The following is a 22961-nucleotide window of genomic DNA, read 5'->3' on the forward strand; positions in this document are numbered from 1 at the left end:
TGTTCACCAGGCCACTAGTGTTGAATAAGTGGGGTGAGAGTGGACATCCTTGTCTTGTTCCTGATCTTAAAGGAAAAGCTTTCATTTTTTCACCATTTAGTATGGTATTAGCTGAGGGCTTATCATATATGACCTATATAATGTTGAAGTATTTTTCTTCTCTTCCTACTTTATTGAGTGTTTTAATCATAAATGGATGTTGTATCTTAGCAAATGCTTTTTTGTATCCATTTATATCCATTTGTATCCATTATTTTATAAGATTATATGATTTTATCCTTTCTTTTATTAATGTGGTATATTACATTGATTGTTTTGCATATATTTAACCATCCTTGTGCCTCTGGAATGAATCTCACTTAATTTTTATGTGCTATTTTTTTTTATGTACTGTTGCATTCATTTGATTTACAAGTATTTTAAAAATATATATCTTTATTGCTTTCAGAGAGAAAGGAGGAGGGAGAGAGAGATAGAAACATCATTGATGAGAAAGAATCATTGATTGGCTGCCTTCTGCACACTCCCCACTGGGATCCAGCCTGCAATCCGGGCATGTGCACTTGACCAGAATTGAACCCAGGACCCTTCAGTCCACAGGCCGGCCTTCTATCCACTGAGCTAAACCAGCTAGGGTGATTTGCTAGTATTTTGTTTAGGAATTTTGCATCTGTATTCACCAGAGATATTGATCTGTAATTTTCTTTTTGTGTGTGTTATCTTTGCCAGGTGTTGGTGTCAGGGTTATATTAGCCTCATAAAATGTGTTAGGAAGTATTGCCTCTTCTTCAATCTTTTGGAAGAGTTTGAGAAGCATAGGTTTTAAATCTTCTTTGAACGTTTGGTAGAATTTACTGGTGAAGCCATCTGGTCCTGGACCTTTTTTTTTGGGGGGGGGGGTGCTGGTTGTTTCAATTTCCTCACTGCTGATTGGTCTATTTAGATTTTCTAATTCTTCATGATTTAGTCTGAAGATTGTATATTTCTAGGATTATCCATTTCTTCTAGGTTATTGAATTTGGTGGCATATAGTAGTCTTTCATAATATTCTCTCGTATGATTCTTTGTACATCTGTGATCTCTTTGGTGACTCTCCTCTCTCATTCCTGATTTTGTTTATATATATATATATAATTTAAATGTTCCATTGAAAATAAGTTCTTCAATAAACTGAGGTGCAAGTTTTTTATTGTTTTATTCTTTTTTTAACAATGTATTCCTAAGGCTGATTTCCTGAGAACCACTCCCCCTTCCCCATTTGGCTTGAGAAGATTAGCATCTCAAAAATTTTAATATGTAAATACTATGTTTGCTTCCTCATTTATTCATTTTTTCCCCCCAATCTGTTTAGCCTTTTGGTACAACAAAAAGACAAAGTGGAGAAGCAGGCAAAGAAAATATCACATTAATAAAACATGTTTTTCTGTCAACTCCTAAGGATATTTTGCTTACTGGTTTATTAGTTGCCCACAGCTCTTTAGTCCTTGCCTCTTTAGAAGCCCTTCCCATAGAGGTCACTGGCTGGGAAGTCCAGTGCAAAGAGGCCTGAGCATTAAGCTCAGTAAGGATGGACTGTAGAAAGCAAGCAATTAAAGCATGCTCAGTGCTCTCTACTTTAAACTACCAAAAAAAGAAAAGGAAGTTGTGTTTTTTAAATCACCAAAGTCAAAACTACAAATCAGTGCAATGTAGGCTATATGACATTTTTTAAAGGTCTTTGGAGAAGACAAAACAACCTCCCACTTTCATGGACCCAAAGATTTTGTGCAAACATTGTGTAAGAAAAATCAATAAACATCATACCACTAAATTTTTAAGGGTATACTTAGTACTGGGTAGTCACTAGGCTTTAGAAGAATTACTGTCATTTTGATTTTCAGATGAGTCATCGGTCTCTTGCTCCCCTGGAGGCACTTTGTTATGATTCAGTGCAAAGTACTGAAAAAGGGCTCCAGCTTCCGGCCTTCAGGGAGTTAGTGGTGTCTGGGAGGGGGTTGCAGTGGCTCCCGAGTTGGCATAAGGCTTAATTGACACCTTTGATACAGCCTGAGACAGAACCTGCACCTCCCACTGCTGCTTGGAAGACGTCAGCCTTATGCAGAAAAGGCATCTGCTGATGAATCCTGCATCTCATTCCGTCTGCTCTGGGAGCAGCAGCCTTAGCCATCCAACTACTCCAACTGCCTCCCATTTCTGTGGGTGCTTGGCTTAGTGCAGAGAAGGGACTTTGCCTCTTACTACTGTCAGGTCAAACAGTAAGACTGTGTCCATGTTAGAACTCATAGAAGGTAAGTTAAATGCATCATTGCTCTCTCTTTTGGAAAATGTTTGTTATGCACTCTCAAGAATGTGTGTGTCTCATTGCTACTCTACTTCCTTGCCCGTGGATGTAAAACATGTAAAAATGTTGTCCTTATATATCTTTATAAAGTAATATCTTTAAGTGTTTCATAATGTTGCTTAGAGAAAATTATTGTTTACTTGAGTTCTGTGGCTTTGGTTCAGTTTAGTGATAATGTTTTCTGAAAGTCTTAATAATCAGGTAAAAGTCCAGAGATTTAAATCTATTAGAAATCAGCTTTTACTTTTCAACAGTGGTAAGGACAGTCAGTGAGGAGTTCCCGAGTGTCTGTGCCAATTGCTTTGTCTTGTTTAAAAGCAGGCCCTTCAAGTGTTTAGGTGAGGCAGATGTGCAGGGCAGACATGGATGCAGGAACTTCCAGAAGTGAGTTGTTAACTATAAAAATATAGCGATTTAGTTTAACAAGTACTGAGAATATCACCTGGGAGCTGTGCTAATATTTACTCCTACTGGAAGCTAATGAATTAAAAATGAGTCCCATTAAAAATGCCCCAGGGCTTTAATAACATTCCCCAAATTTCTATCGGCACAGTAAAAGACATCATTAATAAATTCATCAGGAAAGGTACGAAAAGAACATTTAAAAATTTTATGTAACCTGTTGTTGTATTAAATACTGGCTTAACAAAACAGTAAATTTCTGAAGACGGTTATTTCCTGAAGCTTTTTCTCAGGACCACAGATAAAAAGGTATCTGGAATTTTAGCAAATGTTCCTCTATAATTATTTCTCAGAGAAGTTGATTTTGTCATGAAACTTTTTTAACGTGCCATTTTCCCATCTGTGGTTCTTTGTGCTTCTAGTTAATGGGACCCCTGGTAGTCAGCTCTCCACTCCACGGTCTGGCAAGTCACCAAGTCCATCACCCACCAGCCCAGGAAGCCTTCGGAAGCAGAGGGTAAGGAAAGAAGCAAGCCCCTTGCTTCAGATCTGTATGTGCCTTGGTGCAGAATGGCACAGGTGCCAGCAAATAGCTCTCTCATAATAGCACTCTTGTCTCTAAGTAATAACCAGGTGGAAGTAGAGCAGGAGGTGAGCAATGGCTATCGTTTCTCTTCGCTAGAACTCAGGGCTTTCACTTTCTCTATGAACCTGTTTAAACCTTATCTCTGAGAAGAATAAACAGTTGCTGCTTCACTTTTTTAAAAAAAAATTCTTTATTGATTAAGGTGTTACCATTTGCTGCTTCACTTTTTAACACGTTACTCTTTTTGTCCTGAATTACAAAGACTTTACTGGCAATGACTTGGAAGCTTCCTGAGTTTAATAAGCTTTATTAGACATCATCATTGATCATCAGCCTTCCTTCAGAGGGAGAAGAACAGTGCCATTGTTGGAGGGGTGGGCCATTGTCAGGGGTTGCTTATAGCATAGAATGGTGCTCCAGAGTGGCTTAGGGTCCATGGAAAAGGACAAGGGTCCATGTGAGACGTACTTTTGTGAATGAAACAAACATGGAGCCCCTTGTTTTTCATCACCACCTGAGTTTAATTTTTAGCTTCCTCTGAAATGGTGGAGAGATGACCAAGCTTGGAGACCAAAATTAAAAAGTTACTGAAAACAGTGTTAGCTTCTCCATGCTAAGGAAGGGGAATGGAAGAACCACTGTTGTTGTCTCTTTACAAGGCAAGACTAAAAGGAGTGAGAAGGGGAGGAGGGGGGAGGTACAGTGGAGGAAATGGAAGGCCATTCATTGTCCTGATTTCACAAGCAAGGTGGGGAGGAATACAGGTGCTTAGGAGGTTATATGATGGTGCTCACTAAATATTTTAATAAGCAAAGGCTCGTTGGAGTCTTTGGACATCTCTTGAATTTGGCTTCTTTTATTAAGTGTTTTGAAACGAGACTTCCAAGTTCCATAAATTTAAACTGTAACCAACATGGAAGCTCCTATGTTCAAGCTTCCTCCCAGGTTGTGTTCACACAACACTGTCGAGAGCGGGGGCTGTGGAATCAGTGCCTAGTCTCTTTGGAGCCTGTCTCGCCAATATCAGGTTGTATTGTCATTTCCCACTGATGCCCTTGGCATCAGGTTTGGCTTGTTTGGATTATTTGATGAGGCCTGGGGTTTGGCACCAGCTCCTTCACTAAATAGCTGTGTTATCTTAGATTAGTCTGTTATCCTCTCTGGGCCTTGGTAAAATGAAAGAAAATAAAGAGGCTCTTTCCAGACAGAAAACCCAATAATTTTATTTCAGTTCTGTTCAAGTGTTTTCAGTATAGTTTTCTTCTTTGGCCACTGTCTAATTTGGCATTTTAAAGTACAGTAGTCATTAGTGAACTACTAAAAAGAATTGGCCAAATTAATTTAATCTGCTAAATGTCTATGTTTGAGTGGAGGAAGTAATAAGGTGATTTTATTTATTTATTTATTTATTTATTTATTTATTTATTTATTTATTTATTTATAAATATTACCCAGCCAGAGCCTCATCTGTAGGAACAACCATTGGATACAGCACAGAAAGGGCCCTCTTTCATAGAACATTCTCCCTTTGAAGAGTATACCTGGTATAGAAATTCCTCTTGATCCTTTGAACTTATTAAACTCAGATTTAGGATTTTGTTCATGCTTAGTGGTTGATATTAAATTAGAATGATTGAGAAGCCCTGCCATAGATTTGATTTTCTCTCCTGCTTGCTTAATGGGGACATAAAGCTCCTTGCTTAACCCTTTGTTTGAAGAATGAGGCTGGAGTTTACTTCTGCTCTCTGTATTTTCTATTTCACTATTATTTTGTCTAGCTGAGGCAGAAAATTTCCATGCAGTTACTAGCAGCTGTGTGGCCAAGAGTTTATATAATTAACATTGTCACGTGGGAACTGATTGTAAGGGATGGTTGTCTTATACATTCTTCATTTTGTCATTTAAATTAACAATGCAAGCATCATACCTGAGAGGGGGAAACAATCTCATTTGTTTTAGAGAGATACAGGGCTTATCATCATCTGAAAACATTTATTATGCACATGTTATGAGTGGAGAACTGGATGAATCAGAGATGGCTTAGTTTCCAGGCTTTTGAATTCAGGCCAAAAATGAACATTCTCCATTCATGTACCGTGTCAGTGAACAGGCACATTCCCAGCTGCTCTAGCAAGAGAAGCTTTCATCTGGGTGTGGAGTCAACTACATCAAATAACCTCTCCAGATTAAAATGGGCCTCTAATATCCCTAAAAACTGACCCTGTTTCAAGTTTGGTTAATGTTCTTCTCAAATGTTTGGCTGTGCTCATATGCAGGAAATACTGAAATAAGTGAAAGATGGCAAGTGCTAAAAGAAGATATTTCAATGAATAAATTAACTCTTTTTATTGCAAACTGGAAAGCAGTAGCTACTTCTATTTTCCCTCTCTGTTGCCTAGCAACGTGGCCAGGAAAACTTGGCTGTCCCCCCAAACACATACACAGACACACACTCACATACTCACACTTCCTACCTGAACATAAATTTTTGTTTTTTAAAGAAATATCAAGACGTTTGACTAATTTCTTCACAAATAAGAAAATCTATATTAATTAGATAATCAAATCAGGTTTTTTTTTTACTTCCCTTCAAATTATATTTTTGTGTTATCTCTCTTGGTTTTTAGAATAGTTATATACAACAAGAGTCTGCATGCCAGATATTTTTCTTTATAAAAGTACTGTTGGCAAGCAACCTCCCTGTTTTTACAAAATAGTAATTTAAATTGCTGTCTAGAAGCATTTGACTGGTCACGGACAAACATCTTGGAGGATCTTTTCCATCCATGGACTTTCTTGGGTCCCATTTTTAATGTATCAGAAAGAAATATGTTGTGTGGGTTGAATGAAGCTCCCCATTATACTCCCACATTGCTGACTTTTTGTAGGTTATCTCATCATTCAGATGATGTGCAGAGTGGGTGGTACAAAATAGGAAAGAAGCCAGGATTCTAGACAGTGCAGATCTGAGCTGGTTGCCTGGCTACCAATAGAGAAAGATCTCTTGGCAAAAAGGGGTGGAGGGAAGAAAAGGAGAGGAGATAGTTGAGTGGTTGCGGAATTGGGGAAGAATATTAGAAAGGGGTGTGAGTCAAGTTTGCATTCTTTCTGTCTTCCAAACATCAAATTTGGAAAGGCACTACTTATTGGATTTATGTGATGTGCAAATACAGCACTTAGGTTGTTGCTCTGGGACTTGAATTTGCTGAATGCCAGCTGGTGCTTCTAATAAATTATTTTGTGAAGTAAGCATATTCCTCTTCTACCCAAAATGGGAAGGAGATGTTCAAGGAAGAATTGCCTAGACACATAGAAGCAGGGATGGCATTGACAGACCTCAGGGGCTGTAAAACTTAACTGGACACAAAGGAAGGTAAAAGTTCCTGAGGAGATCAAGTCAATAAGGCAAAATAAGCACTATTTTGTCTATTTAGATGGTTTCTCAATTATTTTTCCCCTTACATGAATTTGGTCGCTAATAAGTCTAATGACATTAGACACTGCGTGTGCTCATTCAGCGTTGCTCCACTCTAGGAGCCATAGGGCACCTATGAGGGCCAAGTAAACAATTTATGCTGCCCTTCCTCTTACAGGACCTGTACCGCCCCCTCTCTTCAGATGATTTGGAATCAATGGGAGACTCAATGTAAAAGAGACAATGGTGCAATGTATATGGTTTGTGATTAGGTGAAGGTTAAACATTTTCTAAGCAAAAGTCTAACAGTAAAATACACAAAAAAGTTTTGCATACTTTGAAATTGTGAAGCCTAAATCATATAAAAGTAAATATACAGACATTTTATATTTATGATGTTAATCCTGGAGTTTTTCTTTCTATATCTCCTACATTATTTGATTGGGGGATCTTGAACACAAACTCACTCAGTTGCTGAGGTTTTATGCAAGGCCTGACTCCAGGTTAATTTCAAATATGAACCCAATATTGAGTATAAGAATATGCTAATGATGCAGCAATACAGAGTTATAATTTTTGTAGCTGGGGTTTTGATTTTAATCATAAGTAGACATGTAGATACAATTTTTCTGTATTTTTGGTCAAGCAGATTAAAATGGCACTAAAACACATTTTTCTTAAAATTAAATTCTTTTTAAAATTTGGATGGCTGATTTTTAAAGGTACTTTTACAGCAAAATAATAAAAAAATACAGGTAGATATTTTTTTCTTCCTAGTCATTAGAGAAAGCTACTTATCATTTTGTGGGTTAACCTTTTGCACTCGGATGTCGAGTGTGACAGTTATTGAATGTATCAATAATTTGAAATATAAAAAATCCAAATAAATAAGTTTGTATGAAAAGAAACTCCAGTTTTTTTATTCTACTGCCACGCTTTGTAAAATCTGGGGTATTTAAAAAATTAAATCCCGAGTAGAATAAAGGAATCGAGAAAAAAGCAAGCGAGTGCAAAGGGTTAATATAATTGAAGAAAAACACCCATGTCAAGGATACATCTCATGAAGACTTTAACATTAAACATTAGTAATTTCCTTATTTTTCTTGTTGAGCAAATTTAAATTTTTTAAAATTATTTTTACTTGAAACAGTTTAAAAATAGCTGAAGCTAAACACTAACATAAAGAACTATAAATTATATAATTCCTCTCACAACTATATATGTAATTTTTCAAATGTGTAAAGTCTGTAGCTAGGAAACTTTTTTTTACACACAGAACTAAAAAAATAATTGTATCTGGACTTCTTCCAAAAAATCAATTTGAAAAGCTAAATTCTTTTAGATGGTACTGTATAAAGAAGGCCCAAAATATCTAAATCTCCATTCCAATAAATCCTAGGTCTTGCTAGTGTTTTGGAAATTTTCATATGCAAAACTCCTTTTGTGTTAAACCAAATAAGTCTATAATTATAACCCATTGTTAACATTAACCTATTAATTCTGCTCTTCTGGTCCTTTCTTAAAAATTATGGTCAGCTTTTCTTAAACATAAAATAATTATTTTACAATCTGAATGTTAAATTAATTTAATGTGTATGGTCTATTGTATTTAAGCCATATCCTAATGATCATCTAGTTTTACTAAACACTAACAATTTAAGACTTGTGAAGCATGGTTTTGATACTATACAGGCTTGACATTACTCAGTAGGTGATAAATTAATAATGTATGATGCCATTTGGAGGCTTTTACTTGAGTTTTCTTTTCAAATTTTACTTGAAAATGGATTTTGAAACAAAATGTTTGATTCAAGATGGAGAGAAATTCAGTTGTCATATACTATTTAAAATGTTAGCAATTTAACTCCTTGATAAATTACTCAACTATCAAATTTTACCATCTGGCTTATAGTTACATATGTTACCATTTCACTTTCCAAGTGAATAAAATACTTCAACCAAAAGAAGATAAAAAAAGTCCAGGCAATCTAACAGCATTTGAAACTTAGCCTTATAATAATTAGTGCCTCATTATCCTGTCTGTTGGAGAGAAAGACACTTCTCTGGCAGGTTATTCGAGAACTGCAAACTGAACCATTCCATCTTGAAAGAGCAGTTCATAATAATACCTGTTCCAGACTTCATGTTTTAAAACTGTTTCCAATAGAAAAGTACAGAGACTCCTGCTGAGATCAAAGGGCTGCTTTGTTTTATCTGAAACTGTAAACATCTGGGAAGTTGCCTATGCTGGTGTCTGTTCTAGTTATGTCTTTGTAAAATGCATTACTTAATACAGTTGAGTCTTAATACATAAAAGTTGGTATGTATTTGACTGAACTGTCCAAAATGCAAAGAAAGCAGTGGAACAGTTAACTAAATCTGGTGGAGTTAGATGGTCCAAAACAAAAATAAATTCCAATAATTTTAACTTCCCTACACTGTCAACCTTATGGAGAACTACTGCTTAGAGAGGCCCAATAAATGATATTTATTCTGGATAAGTGGCAGATTTTACCAACTGATATGAAGTCTATGACTTTTTTTAGACACAACAAAAAAACTGAAAAAAAAACAACAACAACAAAAACCTGGACTTGTACTAATTGACGATATCATGGCCAACTTTCCATTCAAGCATTTCCAAGGGAAATGCTATTCCATGGCATTTAATCTTTTCAACATATGACTTTTATTAAAGGACTGTTCAGGGGCAATGTTTATCATTTACTTTTTGAAACTGAAGTCCCTCAGAGATTGAAACAGCACACCATTTATAGACTTTGAGATCTCTTTCTATGCAGAGCATACTTCCAGCAGAAATAGATAAAAACATTCTTAGCAATAAACCAGAAGTTTTCGGTTCATTAGTGGAACTAAATTGATGGTTTATAGGCAGTTAAGATTTTTTGCTTATGGAATTATTTTTTTTAATGTAGACACTGATTTTTAAAATTGTCCTATTAAGCAGGAGAGAACTCCAGCAGAAACATGCATTTTTGTCCTTAATGGTAAACCTTAAATGTGTTGAAGGCACTGCGCTCTAGTTAAAAGTTTGATGGTTTTAATTTGTACTCACTATTTTTCTTAGACATCATTGAAAATGATATAATAAATATTTCCCTGCTTTCAGCATTTTAGAAATGCAAAACCCAATTATATATCAAGTGTGAAGTTCAGTGTGAATTCAAAGGACTGATGTTGAAAGCCATGTGGTTTGTTTCTTCTTTGTCTTGCCTAATCAGTTAAGTGGGGGTGGGGGTGTAAGCCACAATGTCTATACTGTCATAGGCTTTTACAAAGTGTCAGGTCCATCCATCTGTACACATACCTGTATTTACATATTGGCTCTATTGGCTTGTCTAAATATTAAAAAATCAAATGAGGTTTTCCAAAAATATTTTGAACCACCATTTATGGACTATATGTGCTCCGTATGTTACCCAGGAAGGGTATTTTTTTTTTTTTTGCATCCACTGTAGATCTATACATGATTGGGCTCTTTTTAAAAAAAAATTAAAACAGGAAGTTTAAAAACCACATTTCTTAATATAAATGAATTAAAATATAGAATAATATTCTTGAAAAATAATTCCATATATTTTAGCCATTGGACTTAAATTTTTCATAGTGGCCATATATCTATACATGTATGTGGGTGTTAATGTAAATGCACTGGGCTCAGTGTTTACATGGATGTGTTTGTATAAGTATTTGTGTATGTATATAGGCCATAAGTAGTATAGTCTTTATGACACAGCCTTCTAAGTTACTGGCTCTTTGTGAAAGTATATATAAAACCTTCATGTCATACATTGTTACATATGGCATATTAGTTAGGGCATGTTTAAGTTCAAAAGTAGTTTGCTAAACTTGTATGACAAAACAGTTCTAAATAGTCAGACGTACTAATTTTTTTTAATTGAAATCCAGATACACACAAAAATAATTGAAATTTAGAAAAATCCAATTTGTGTTAACTGTTAAATATAAGCACACATTAATATTTATATGGTTATGTCTTGATATTCAATTAGTAAAATGAATACTATCATAGATATTCCTCTAATGTGTACATATTGATGACATGTAATTATTGTCAATCAATATTCACTATAAATGAAATATTGTTTTATATATTTGTGAGAAGTTGAGTATTATATTGAAACAGAAATAGAAGAGAGTCCAAACTATATACAATTTGAAGTAAGTTTAATAACAAATTCAGATAACCTATAAGGCGATTTTTTATGTTCTTTCAAAACACTAAACTGTTGACATATTTTCAGTAGTAAACTTACTATACTTGCAAAAAAAAAACAACACCACCAACTTGCTATATGTGTGTATACCCTATCTAATAAAGAGGGAAATGCTAATTGACCATCATGCCCTCACAAAGATGGCAGCACCCACAGCCAATAAGGAGGGAATATGCTAATTGACTGTCACGCCCTCAAAGATGGCGGTGCCTACAGCCACAAAATGGCGGCGCCCAGTCCCCTCAGCCCCGCCAGATCCAGCCGCTCCGTGCGCCTGACTCCAGAATCCCCCAGTTCCCTCAGCCCCCCAGCCACCCAGGGCCACCCGAGGCTCAGGTAACCAGGGCCGGCTGAGGCTTGTGCTGCCAGCAGTGGCAGCAGCAGAGGTGTGATGGGGGCATTGCCTTCCCCTGATTGCCAGGTCGCCTCCTGCCCCTGAGGGCTCCCGGACTGTGAGAGGGGGCAGGCAGGTCTGAGGGACCCCCCCGCTCCAGTGCATGAATTTTCATGCACCGGGCCTCTAGTATCTATATAAATATATACACATGTAAAAATGTTAATTGAATGAATTTACTATATATGCATATTTGTCTACTTATACTTATTTGCACTAGCCTTACTAGCATTTCTAATTGTGCATGCTTGGGACAAATATATTTGACTGAGATAGCCCATAGGAGAATAGTGTGAAAATTAGATATGCATTTAATTCAGTATACCAATTGCATGATGCATTTGTTACAATGTCAGCTAAAATATATTTATAATTTTGTTCATGTAATACATGTGGAAAAGATAAGAAATCTGAAGCCCTAATTATAATTTTTAAGGATGCATGATAAAGAGTGTCCTTAAAATGTGGTTCATTTTAGTAAAGATGATGAATAAATTCCAAGATGGTATACATGATGCATGTAATATATGAGTGTTTGTATCATATATGACCACAAAACATCTTTGAAGCCAGGGTAGTAGATATCTGAAATGTCATAGGCAAAGAACTATGGAAGTCAACATTTTTGTGATCTGTTTTTTGAGTTCATATTCATCAACAACAAGGAACTGAATTTATTTCTTCTAAGGAAATTTTACTTCAAAATACACCATGAATGTTGTAAATTTGGATAGAATTTTTATAAAACGGTTGACATACTTTCTGCTTACAGTTGGACTTGCTTGGATATTTATTCTCTTTAAAAAAGCATTTGCTGTTAAAATGTTTTAAAAACTGAGGCTATCAGCAGAGTTTGATAGATCTACATAATGAAATGTTTCATTGAACTACCCAATTTTGAAAGTTTCATCACTGTATGCTGTGGCTTCCTTGTAAAATTTGTACCTGTGTTTCACATTGGACCATGTTATTCCTCTCAAAGTTAACTTTGTGATATCACCTTAGAATAACTATACAATAAACAGAAAAAAATACCTAATGTTGTTCAGTGAGTTTCTTTCAGAAAATTTGATAAGTAGACATTTAAATGAAATAACAGTGTGAGGGAAGAGTCACATTCATAATCATATTTGTGGTGTTCTTGTAATATAATTAGTATCAGCAAGTGATAATTGAGATATAGCAGAATGGCATCATATGACATCTGAAGTGTACAATACTGACAATAACAACAAAAGAAGACTATCTGATGAAGAATTTTATTTCAGTTGGTTAAATTGAAGTCATTAATACACTTTCCTCTCTGAGTTGCTTTAATGGTGAATTTGCCAGACATTAGCAACTGGTTGAAAAAGAGAAATTAACTACACTTTTAAAGTATATTAGCTGTCTTCTGGGCTTGAAAGCATTTATTCAAGGTCATCTAATTTGCAAGGGGGAAAATGTACTTGCGTATGTATGGACATGTGCATATGCAAGTTATTTTAAAAGCACTGAATAAATCCTACCAAATAAAAGAGTAATATGCAAATTGACCCTAACTTGCTTTGCCCACAAGCCACGCCTACAAGCCAATTTATTTTAAAAGCACTGAATAAAACCTACCTAATAAAAGAGTAATATGCAAATTGACCCTAACTCGCTAAGCCCACAAGCCAATCAGGAGCATATATGCAAATAAACCCCAACCAAGATGGCTGCCGCCACAGAGAGCAGGAGGGAGGCTTGGGTTTCCCCAGCAATAGAGGAAGGCAAGCTTTCCACACACCCTGGCAGGCCCAGGCCTCCACTCAAGAATACAAAGTTTCAATTATAAAAGATAAATCCCAAGAAAAATGGTGGCAGCCACAGAGCTGGAGAGAGCAGGCTAGGATTGCCCCCAACGACCAAGGAAGCCAAGCTTTCAACATGCCCTGGCTGGCCCAGGCCTCCACTTAAGGCTACAAAGTTTCAATTATAGAAGGTAAACAAATCCAAACAGAAATGGCGGCAGCCATGGAGCGAGCAGAAGGCTTGGCTTTGCTCCAGACTACAAAGTTTCAATTGTAGAAGGTAAATATATCCCAGATACCAGGGCCTCCGCTTGGGTTGCCAGGGGGCGTGGCCAGCCTGCAAACCACCACAGGCCCCTTGCCCAGACTGCCCCATGCCCCAAGGGAATCCCCAACCTGATCTGGGACACCCTTCAGGGCAAGCCAGCTGGCCCCCACCCATGTACCAGGCCTCTATCCTATATAATAAAAGAGTAATATGCAGATTGACCATCACTCCAACACACAAGATCAAGATAGCTGCCCCCATGTGGTCAAAGATCCTGCCACCATGTGGACACAAGATGGCCACCACAAGATGGCTAGCAAGGGAGGGCAGTTGGGGGCAATCAAGCCTGAGGGGAAGGCAGTTAGGGGTGACCAGGTCGGCAGAGGAGGGAAGTTGGGGGCAAACAGGCTGGCAGAGGAGCAGTTAAACATTAATCAGGCTGGCAGGGCAGTAGTTAGGGGGTGATCAGGCTGGCAGGCAAAAGTGGTTAGGGGCAATCAGGAAGGCAGGCAGGTGAGCAGTTGGGAGCCAGCAGTCCTGGATTGTGAGAGGGATCCCAGATTGGAGAGGGTGGAGGCTGGGCTGAGGGACAACACCCTCCCCCGTGCACGAATTTCATGCACCGGGCCTCTAGTAAATATATAAAATAAATAAATACATAAGAATACCAATGATAATAATAATAAAATACTGGATTACCCAACTTAAATTTAGAACAAAAGCCCATAATATGTGTCATTCATAATAAGGTGTAAGGGAGAAAATAAAATTCTACTAATCTAGTTAGAAAAAATATTTTATAATCATAAAATGATTATAGAAGTTCAGAATTCTGATTTTAAATCTAATATTTTTACCAGGGTCATTTTAACCTTAAAATTACAGTTTACTTTAATTGGTTCTCTTTATTATTTCCTTGATAATCTAAATGTAATGAATGCCCAAAGCAATAACAATACCACAGGAAGGAATGTTCACAAATTTATAATTCCCAATTGTGTAATAGAGTTTAAAATAAAAGGTAACAGATGCCTGGAAGAGTAGTGCACTCCCTTCATCACAGGTTGGAAATCCCATTTAAGGAAGAAATTATGGAGGAAATCATTTTACTGAGAGGAGATAAACTAGATTATTTCTTAGTCTCCTTCCAAACTATTATCAAATTAAGAGAAGACATTGTTGTCCACCCCTACCACCACTACTATGACAGTCTCTTCAAGACAATTTGTTCAGCCGAAACTGGTTTGGCTCAGTGGATAGAGCGTCGGTCTGCGGACTAAAGGGTCCCGAGTTCGATTCCGGTCAAGGGCGTGTACATTGGTTGCGGGCACATCCCCGGTAGGGGGTGTGCAGGAGGCAGCTGGTCGATGTTTCTCTCTCATCGATGTTTCTAACTCTCTATCCCTCTCCCTTCCTCTCTGTAAAAAATAAATAAAATATTAAAAAAAAAAAAAGACAATTAGTTCAGATTTTGAATTTATAGGTCTTGGCCTGATAAATAGAAGTGAAGATTGACTTACTAAAACAACAAAGTTGTAACTAAATATATTTATTTTTTTAAATATGGCTCCCAGGATTTCACTAAAATGGATTTAATGCCAATATTGCCATTTTAATTTTAATTTTCTCTAAGTAACCTAATTTCATAAATAACAGTTCTTCAGTCTTTTAAAACTTTGAGCAAATCTTTATGATAACATTTTACATTTTTCAGTATTTATTCTTAGTTTTTTACATGATTGCCTATATCCTAAACTTTATTTAGGCTAAACACACCAATTTGGAAAAAGGAGTTCCCTTTGTTCCTTGTTTCAAATAATGAATCCTAGTAGTTATTGCAGATTGATGTCATCAACTTATTGTTCTATACCAACTTGGAAAGTTAAAAAATGTATAGTTTTTCTATATGCACATAGAATTCCATGGGTTTTAAGCTTCTACATGAAGATTATAATTTTATTTTGTTATATGAGGTCATCTTTAGAGATTTTGTAGACCTTGAATCAAGACAAAATCACCAAGACAATTGCTTGAATCTGTTAAATATTTATTGGTTGTGTTTTCCTTATAAAATTCATTCAGTTGATTTCAAAATTATTTTTTATAATTTTTTAAATTAATATTTACAAAGTAATAAATGTATACCAATGATTTTCAACCAGTAAGCCACAAGAATTTTTAAAACAAGCAATACCTGACTGCTTAGTTTTATACATGATTGTCAAATAAAAAAATGACAACAGCCAACACAATAGCCATCTGATATGAATGAATCAAAATTGCACCTTTTTTTTGGTCGGATTGGCAACAAATATTTTTTGGTGTGTCGTAGAATTTTAGTAGTTAGTTTATGTGTGCTATGAGATGAAAAAGGTCGAAAATCACTGTTGTATAGCAAGACAAAATTCGAAGTGGAAATAATACAATTATCCAGGGAAGCTAAAGCTATCTGGTGACATTTTTCTACCTTGATTAAATCAATTGGACCAACTAGGTATTTTTGAAATCTTTATTCAGCATGGACCCAAGATGAGTGACACCATTCAAACAAATGGCAGGAGAACTTATACAATTTTTATTTAGAATGAACTGCTTTTTTACTACATATTCATCAGCTACATCTTGATAAAATGTGGTTAGAGTTATTATGTCAGTTTTCTCACTTCAAAAAGTGTGATATGTTCTCCATCTGTTATATGATCTTAAGTTAAATAGCTACATTTAGGATGTGTTCTTACTTAGGGTAGTGCTTTCATGAAGGTGTGCCATAAAAGCATCCAGGTGCCAGCAGCCTGTCCATCTGGTTTCCATTAGATATGCTTGGAGGTGATGACATTTCAAATGTCACAATATCTCATAGAGCAGCTAATTGCATTGAATTCTAAAATAACTGTATGTTTTGTACTGTGTATTCAGATGTGTTGGAATTAACAAACTGATTGAAGCAAACAAAATATTATCATCACGTATACTATAAAATCATTTGTCTGCTCAGAAAAATCAAACAAGTAAATTAATTTTATTTATAAGCATGCGAAAATAAAAACTGACTTTTCAGTTTCTGTTGGTCATAAATAAAGGTTGATTAATTTCATTGTGTAAATTCTAAATAACAAGAGTGTAAACATCTTTCCTTTGCTGGTTTTCAAAATCCTTCAATCAGATTTATGAACAATAATCAAAATGTTCCAGCAGTAAGTTAGTATATTTAGAATTAATCACAAGAATAGACAGAGCCATGCTCATTACTTCAACTGGGAGAGAGAGCAAAAATGCTAGGTGACAAAAATCAGAATCCAAAAACGAATAGGCTGTAAAGATTAGGAATGTAAAATAGATGGCATTTAACATGAATAAATGAGAAGTATTAGACTTGATTCGAAACACCACCCTCCCAAATACAGAACAGGGAGACCTGACACAACTGTGAGCTCATTGTAAGGCTAGCACATTATGCTACCACCAAGAAGTCAATATGACTTTAAAGTGTACTAATATTATACTCACCCAGAATAAAGCTCTATCTTTCTCTGCTCTGTGATGGTCAGGATACACCTAGAGTATTGAATTTATTTTGACCACCAGCTTTAACAAGATATATTGACAACTGGAGTGTGTCCACAGGAGGGAGAAGGGGTCACAGAGCCCTGTCACATGATGAAAAACAACACAAACCTGGGAATATTCAAATTGAAAAAGAGAAGACACAAAAGGGGCCAGTACCTGTTTCCAAATACCTGAAGTGTTATCATAGAGAAATGGATTGGGATTGCACTGGGTGGCTTCAGCGGTGAGAGCTAAGACCAATAAATGAAAAATGTAGAGGAACATCATTTCAACATAGCCTAAGGAAGGACTTTCTTTGTCTCATATTAACAGTAAGGGGCTGCCTCAGGAAGTAATGTGTTCAGCTGGTGGTGTCTAGACCGAAGCCATTTGACTACATAGTTAGAATTTTTGTAGTGGAAATTTGGTTTCTGGATGAAAGTAGGATGGAAACAGGTAACGTTTAAGGTTCATTTCAATTCTTTGTAATTCTTTGAACCCATGAATGGTCATTGTCTTAGAAAAGTATATAATGTTAATTACCTTACTTTTTTGGGGAAAAGAAAAGATAACTCCATTAGAAATCTAATACATTTATTTTACTCTATGTGTGCATAATAAATAAAATGAGGACTTTTAATTTTCAGAGTACTCTATAATTAAATACATTTTTTGCTTAAAACTGTTGACATCAGACAGCATGAAATGTAAAATGACTTGGGGTACATTTTCAAAAACACAAACCTAAAGTTCAAAATAAGCAATTTTAGTGAATTTGAATATTTTTTCAATATCTCTTGGCCTTCTGTATGTCCTCTTTGGAGTATTGTCTATTTAGGTCTTCTGCCCATTATTTAATTGGATTGTTTGTCTTCCTTTTGTTAAGTTGTGTGAGTTCTTTATATATTTTGGAATTTAACCCCTTATAAGCTGCATCATTGGCTAATATGTTCTCCCATACAGTGAGCTCCCTTTTCATTTTGTTGATGGTTTCTTTGCTGTGCAGAAGCTTTTTATTTAGAAATAGTCCCATTTGTTTAATTTTTCCTTTCTTTTTCTGGCCCTATGAGATATATCAGCAAACAAATTGATGTCTAAGATAGCTGAGATTTTGCTGCCTATGGTTTCTTCTAGGATTTTTATAGTTTCATGACTTCCATTTAAATCTTTCATCCATTTTGATGTGTGTTTTTTTTAATCTTTATTGTTGAAACTATTACATAGATCCTCCTTTTTCCCCCATTAAGCTCTTCCAGCCAGCTCCCATCCATCCCCCAAGGCCCTCACCACCGCATTGTCTGTGACCACAAGTTATGCATATATGCATACAAGTTCATTGATTGATCTCTTCTCACCTACCCTCCCCTACCTTACCTGTGGGGTTCAACAGTCTGTTCATGCTTCTATGTCTCTGGGTCTATTTTGGGTCATCAGTTTATTTGGTTCATTAGATTCCACATATGAGTGAGATCATGTGATCCTTATCTTTCTCTGACTGGCTTATTTGGCTCAGCATAATGCTCTTCCAGGTCCATCCATGCTGTTGCAAATGGTGAGTTCTTTTGTTTTTATTGCATATATTCTTTCTGATGAGTGTTTTGGGGTTCTTAGCATATATTCCTAGAAGTGGGATCACTGGGTCAAATGGGAGTTCCATTTTTAATTTTTTGAGGAAACTCCATACTGTTTCCACAGTGGCTGCTCCAACACGCATTCCCACCAGCAGTGCACGAGGGTTCCTTTTTCTCCTCATCCTCACCAACACTTGTCTTTTGTTGATTTGTTGATGATAGACATTCTGACAGTTGTGAAGTGATATCTCATTGTCATTTTGATTTGCATCTCTCAGATGATTAGTGACTTTGAACATTTTTTCATATGTCTCTTGGCTTTCTGTATGTCCACTTTGGAAAAGTGTCTATTTAGATCCTTTGCCCATTTTAAAATGGGATTGTTTGTCTTCCTTTTGTTAAGTTGTATGAGTTCCCTATATATTTTGGAGATTAACCCCTTATTGGATGTATCATTGGAAAATATGTTCTCCCATGTAGTGGGCTCTTGTTATTTGTTGATGGTTTCTTTTGCAGTGCAGAAGCTTTTTATTTTAATGTAGTCCCATTTATTTATTTTCTCCTTAGTGTCCATCATCCTAAGGGATGTATTGGTAAACATATTGTTACGAGAGATGTCTGAGATTTTGGTGCCTATAGTTTCTTCTAAGATTTTTATGGTTTCACTTCTTACATTTAAGTCTTTTATCCATTTTGAGTTTATTCTTTTGTATGGTATAAGTTGGTGGTCTGGTTTCATTTTTTTTTTTTTTCATGTATCTGTCAAATTTTCCCATCACCATTTATTGAAGAGACTGACTCTATTCCAATGTATGCTCTTGCCTCCTTTGTCAAATATTAATTGAGCATAGTGGTTTGGATTGATTTCTGGGTTCTCTATTCTGTTCCATTGACCTATATGCCTGTTCTTGTGCCAGTACCAGACTGATTTGAGCACAGTGGCTTTGCAGTATAACTTGATATCTGGTATTGTGATTCCTTCAATTTGTTCTTCTTTCTCAAGATTGCTGCATTTATTCGGGGTCTTTTTTGGTTTCATATAAATTTTTGGAGTGTTTGTTCTAGGTCCTTGAAATATGTCATTGGTATCTTAATAAGGATTGCATTGAATCTGTAGATTGCTTTGGGTAGTATGGACATTTTAATTATGTTGATTCTACCAGTCCATGGATATGGTATATTCTTCCACTTGTATATATCTTCCTCTATCTCTTTTTTCAAGGTCCTTTTGGAGTACAGATCTTTTATCTCCTTGGTTAAGTTTATTGCTAAGTATCTTAATTTTTTGTTTCAATGGTAAATGGGATTTTTTTTTTTTTTTTTTTTTTAGTTTCTCTTTCTGAGAGTTCACTATTCGTATATAAAAATGCTATGAATTTTTTGGTGTTAATTTTGTATCCTGCTATGCTTCTGAATTTATTTATTAAATCTAGTAGTTTTTAATATAGTCTTTAGGGTTTTCTTTGTACAGTATCATGTCATCTGCGAATAATAATACTTTTACTTCTTCTTTTCCATTTTGGATGTCTTTTATTTTTTCTTCTTGTCTGATTGCTATGGCCAGGACTTCCAGTTCTATGTTGAACAAGAGTGGTGAAATTGGTCATCCTTGTATTAGTCCTGTTCTTAGGGGAAATGGTTTCAGTTTTTGCCCATTGCGTATAATGTTGACTGCAGGTTTGTCATGCATGGCCTTTATTATGTTGCAGTATGATCTCTCTAGTCCTACTTTGCTGAGAATTTTTATCAAAAAAGGGTGTTGGGTTTTGTTGAATGCTTTTTCTGTATCAATTGTTATGATCATGTGATTTTTGTCTTGCAATCTGTTTATGTGCTGTATCACATTTATTGATTTGTGAATATTGGACCAGCCTTGCATCCCCAGAATAAATCCCAGTTGGTCATGATGTATGATCTTTTTAATGTATTGCTACATCCAATTTGCTAACATTTTGTTGAGGATTTTAGCATCTATGCTCATCAGGGGTATTGGCCTGTAGTTCCCTTTCTTTGTCATATCTTTATCTGGTTTTGGAATTGGGGTAATTCTGGACTCATAAGAAGAGTTTGGAAGTGTTCCTTCCTCTTGAATTTTTTGAAATATTTTGAGAAGAATGGGTGCTGGTGCTTGTCTGAATATTTGGTAGAATTCCCCTGTTAATTGAGTACATAAATTAAGGGACATCTTTGGTAGGAAACACACTACTAGTCTATTAATTCCGGTGCTTGATGAAAGAATGTGTCTTTGGATTCTAAAATTTAAAACACCATAGGACAAGACAGCACCTGCCACCCCAAATCACAATGTGTCTACATTATTAAGCACCATTTGTGATGCGGCTGGAAGAAATTCAAGAAATAGGAGAGCCCAGAAGATGAGGTTTAATTTTAGAAATTATCCTACTGCTTTTCTGCTCAGTAGACCATTATGTCTATAGCAAAGGCAATGACACCGAGGATAAATGATCTCACTGATGTGGAAAACACATATCTTCCCTTAAAATGTGGTAATTTTAATGTTTATTTATTTTCTAGACAACTACACCATAAATCTGTCTTGTTTCCATCTCATATTCCAGTATTATAAATATGATGTTTTCACAAACAGACATTCATAAAAGTCAGCAAAGCATGGCTTAGAAACTCATACATTTACAATACCTGCAACAGGTTGTGACTACATAGTGTCACACCAAGAAAAACTCTGTTTCAAGGTTACAATCTGAATCCCTCTTTCTAGCCTGACATAGGACAAATGTATGCTGCTGGTCACAAAGAGAGGTTAGATGAGAGAGGATGGAAAAATAGCTCAAGTAACCTGGCTGATTAATAGGGAATTCTAATGATATTAGAAAATAAAAGGCACACCACACAAATTATGTGACATTCAGAGGTTTACTAGAATAACTATAAAACTTCTTGAATGTCCTATAAAGAAGCAGGAGCATTTACTGCTATGAATTTAGCTTTTTCAAAAAATGGAACTTTTATCACAATTGTGTCAATTGTTGGTTTTGCTGAACTCATCCAATGGAACCTGTTCATCTTAGCTGCATCTGGGATATGTTCGTGGCAGTTGACTCAAATGGACCTTCAGGGATTTAAGTAGCATTTCCCCAATTACATTAATCTTTGGTGAAAATGAAAATATTTGAATTTTCTATGCGAGATACCGTAATTCTTGGTAAAATTATATAAAACTTTTCTTCCTTCCTACCTTGTTAAGACTGGTTTGAATGGGGGGAGGTTGAAGGGAGACAGATAAGCAGAGGAAAACTAGGTCAGCTTTGCTTCTCACCACATCTTCATTATTAATTCAACTACAGAGGCTCTTTCCCTCCTCTCTGCTCCACAGACAGCCAGCACCATGAGCCAATGCCACCCCCTCACCGCCTCCTGCTCCCATCCGGCCAACCAAGTGAATAAACCCAGGGAAACAGAAGGAAGATATTTTAGGACAAGCTGCATTCACTATCTAGAAGTAGCATTGAAATGTGCAAATTGTTTTCTCAAGGAATAGATGCAGAGAGGGAACCTTCATTGTTAAACTTCTGCCCCATTGCTGATCATAGTATTAAATATTTGGTATTGTTTCATCCTCCAAGCTTTCTAATATAGTTGTTACCCTGTCTGCTCTCATGGACCTTTGGTCAAAATATACCAAAAATACAATAAATCACCAGGCATAGGTGTTTATTCCTGTCTATGCCTCATATTTATTGTGTAAGGTTTAACATATCGATAACCTGCTGAGTCCTTGTGTCTTCATCTCAAAGTGGAATTAACAAATCCACCCTTTTACCTTTCTCCAAGGATGCAGTAAGGCTGAATACTTTTTCTAAGCTATTTCAAATTGAAGAGAAAACATTTCTGAGGTAAGAATAGGAAAATACTCCATGAGATCAGAATGGTGATGTATTTGAGGCTTGTATGCAGATAGACTGTGGAAAAGTGAGGTGAGACACCTCAAATCTGCCAAATTGAAACAGTAAGCTAAAGAATGTTAATTCTTAGTAAAAGGAATAAAAAGCCATGAAACATCCAATTTGATGATGATTAGCTTAACACAGACTATTATTGGTTAAGAGGGTAGGGAGGAGATGTAGTCTTAGTTGAATAGTCTGAAGTCCTCCCTTTCTGAGTGTTCAGACTGAGTCCTCCCTAGGAGTGGGTGCAGCCATCTCTGGGAACTCTGGGCTAGGCACAGCCCCTGGGCACTTGGCACTCTGACTGGAGCTTTCCTTCTGTGTCTGTTCCCTGGCAGAGCTCTCAGCATGGCGGTTCCTCTACTTCACTTGCGTCCACCAAAGTATGCAGCTCGATGGATGAGAATGATGGACCCGGAGAAGGTGGTGAGCTTGTGACTTGGTGTCTGAGGAAAAGGCTCAGCTTGGACAGGGGGCAGAG

At 36.2% G+C, this 22961-nt stretch overlaps 1 protein-coding gene across 6 annotated transcripts in view; it reads left to right on the top strand.

Annotated features, from left to right (window-relative positions):
* Positions 1-22961, top strand: part of DCLK1 (doublecortin like kinase 1) — a 500460-nt gene that overhangs the window by 394366 nt on the left and 83133 nt on the right. For 3 of the 6 annotated variants that reach the window (XM_054720381.1, XM_054720378.1, XM_054720377.1), the window contains 2 exons: positions 3166-3260; positions 6923-7017. In XM_054720381.1, the coding sequence (XP_054576356.1) occupies positions 3166-3260; positions 6923-6979 (152 nt within the window). In that variant the 3' untranslated portion in view covers positions 6980-7017. Of the gene's footprint in view, positions 1-3165; positions 3261-4274; positions 4278-6922; positions 7018-22818; positions 22904-22961 lie in introns of those variants that run through there. The other 3 variants (XM_054720380.1, XM_054720379.1, XM_054720376.1) reach the window with 2 other exon arrangements.

The sequence above is a fragment of the Eptesicus fuscus genome, chromosome 8 (genome assembly GCF_027574615.1).
Source record: "Eptesicus fuscus isolate TK198812 chromosome 8, DD_ASM_mEF_20220401, whole genome shotgun sequence".
In the NCBI taxonomy this organism is placed as follows: domain Eukaryota; kingdom Metazoa; phylum Chordata; class Mammalia; order Chiroptera; family Vespertilionidae; genus Eptesicus; species Eptesicus fuscus.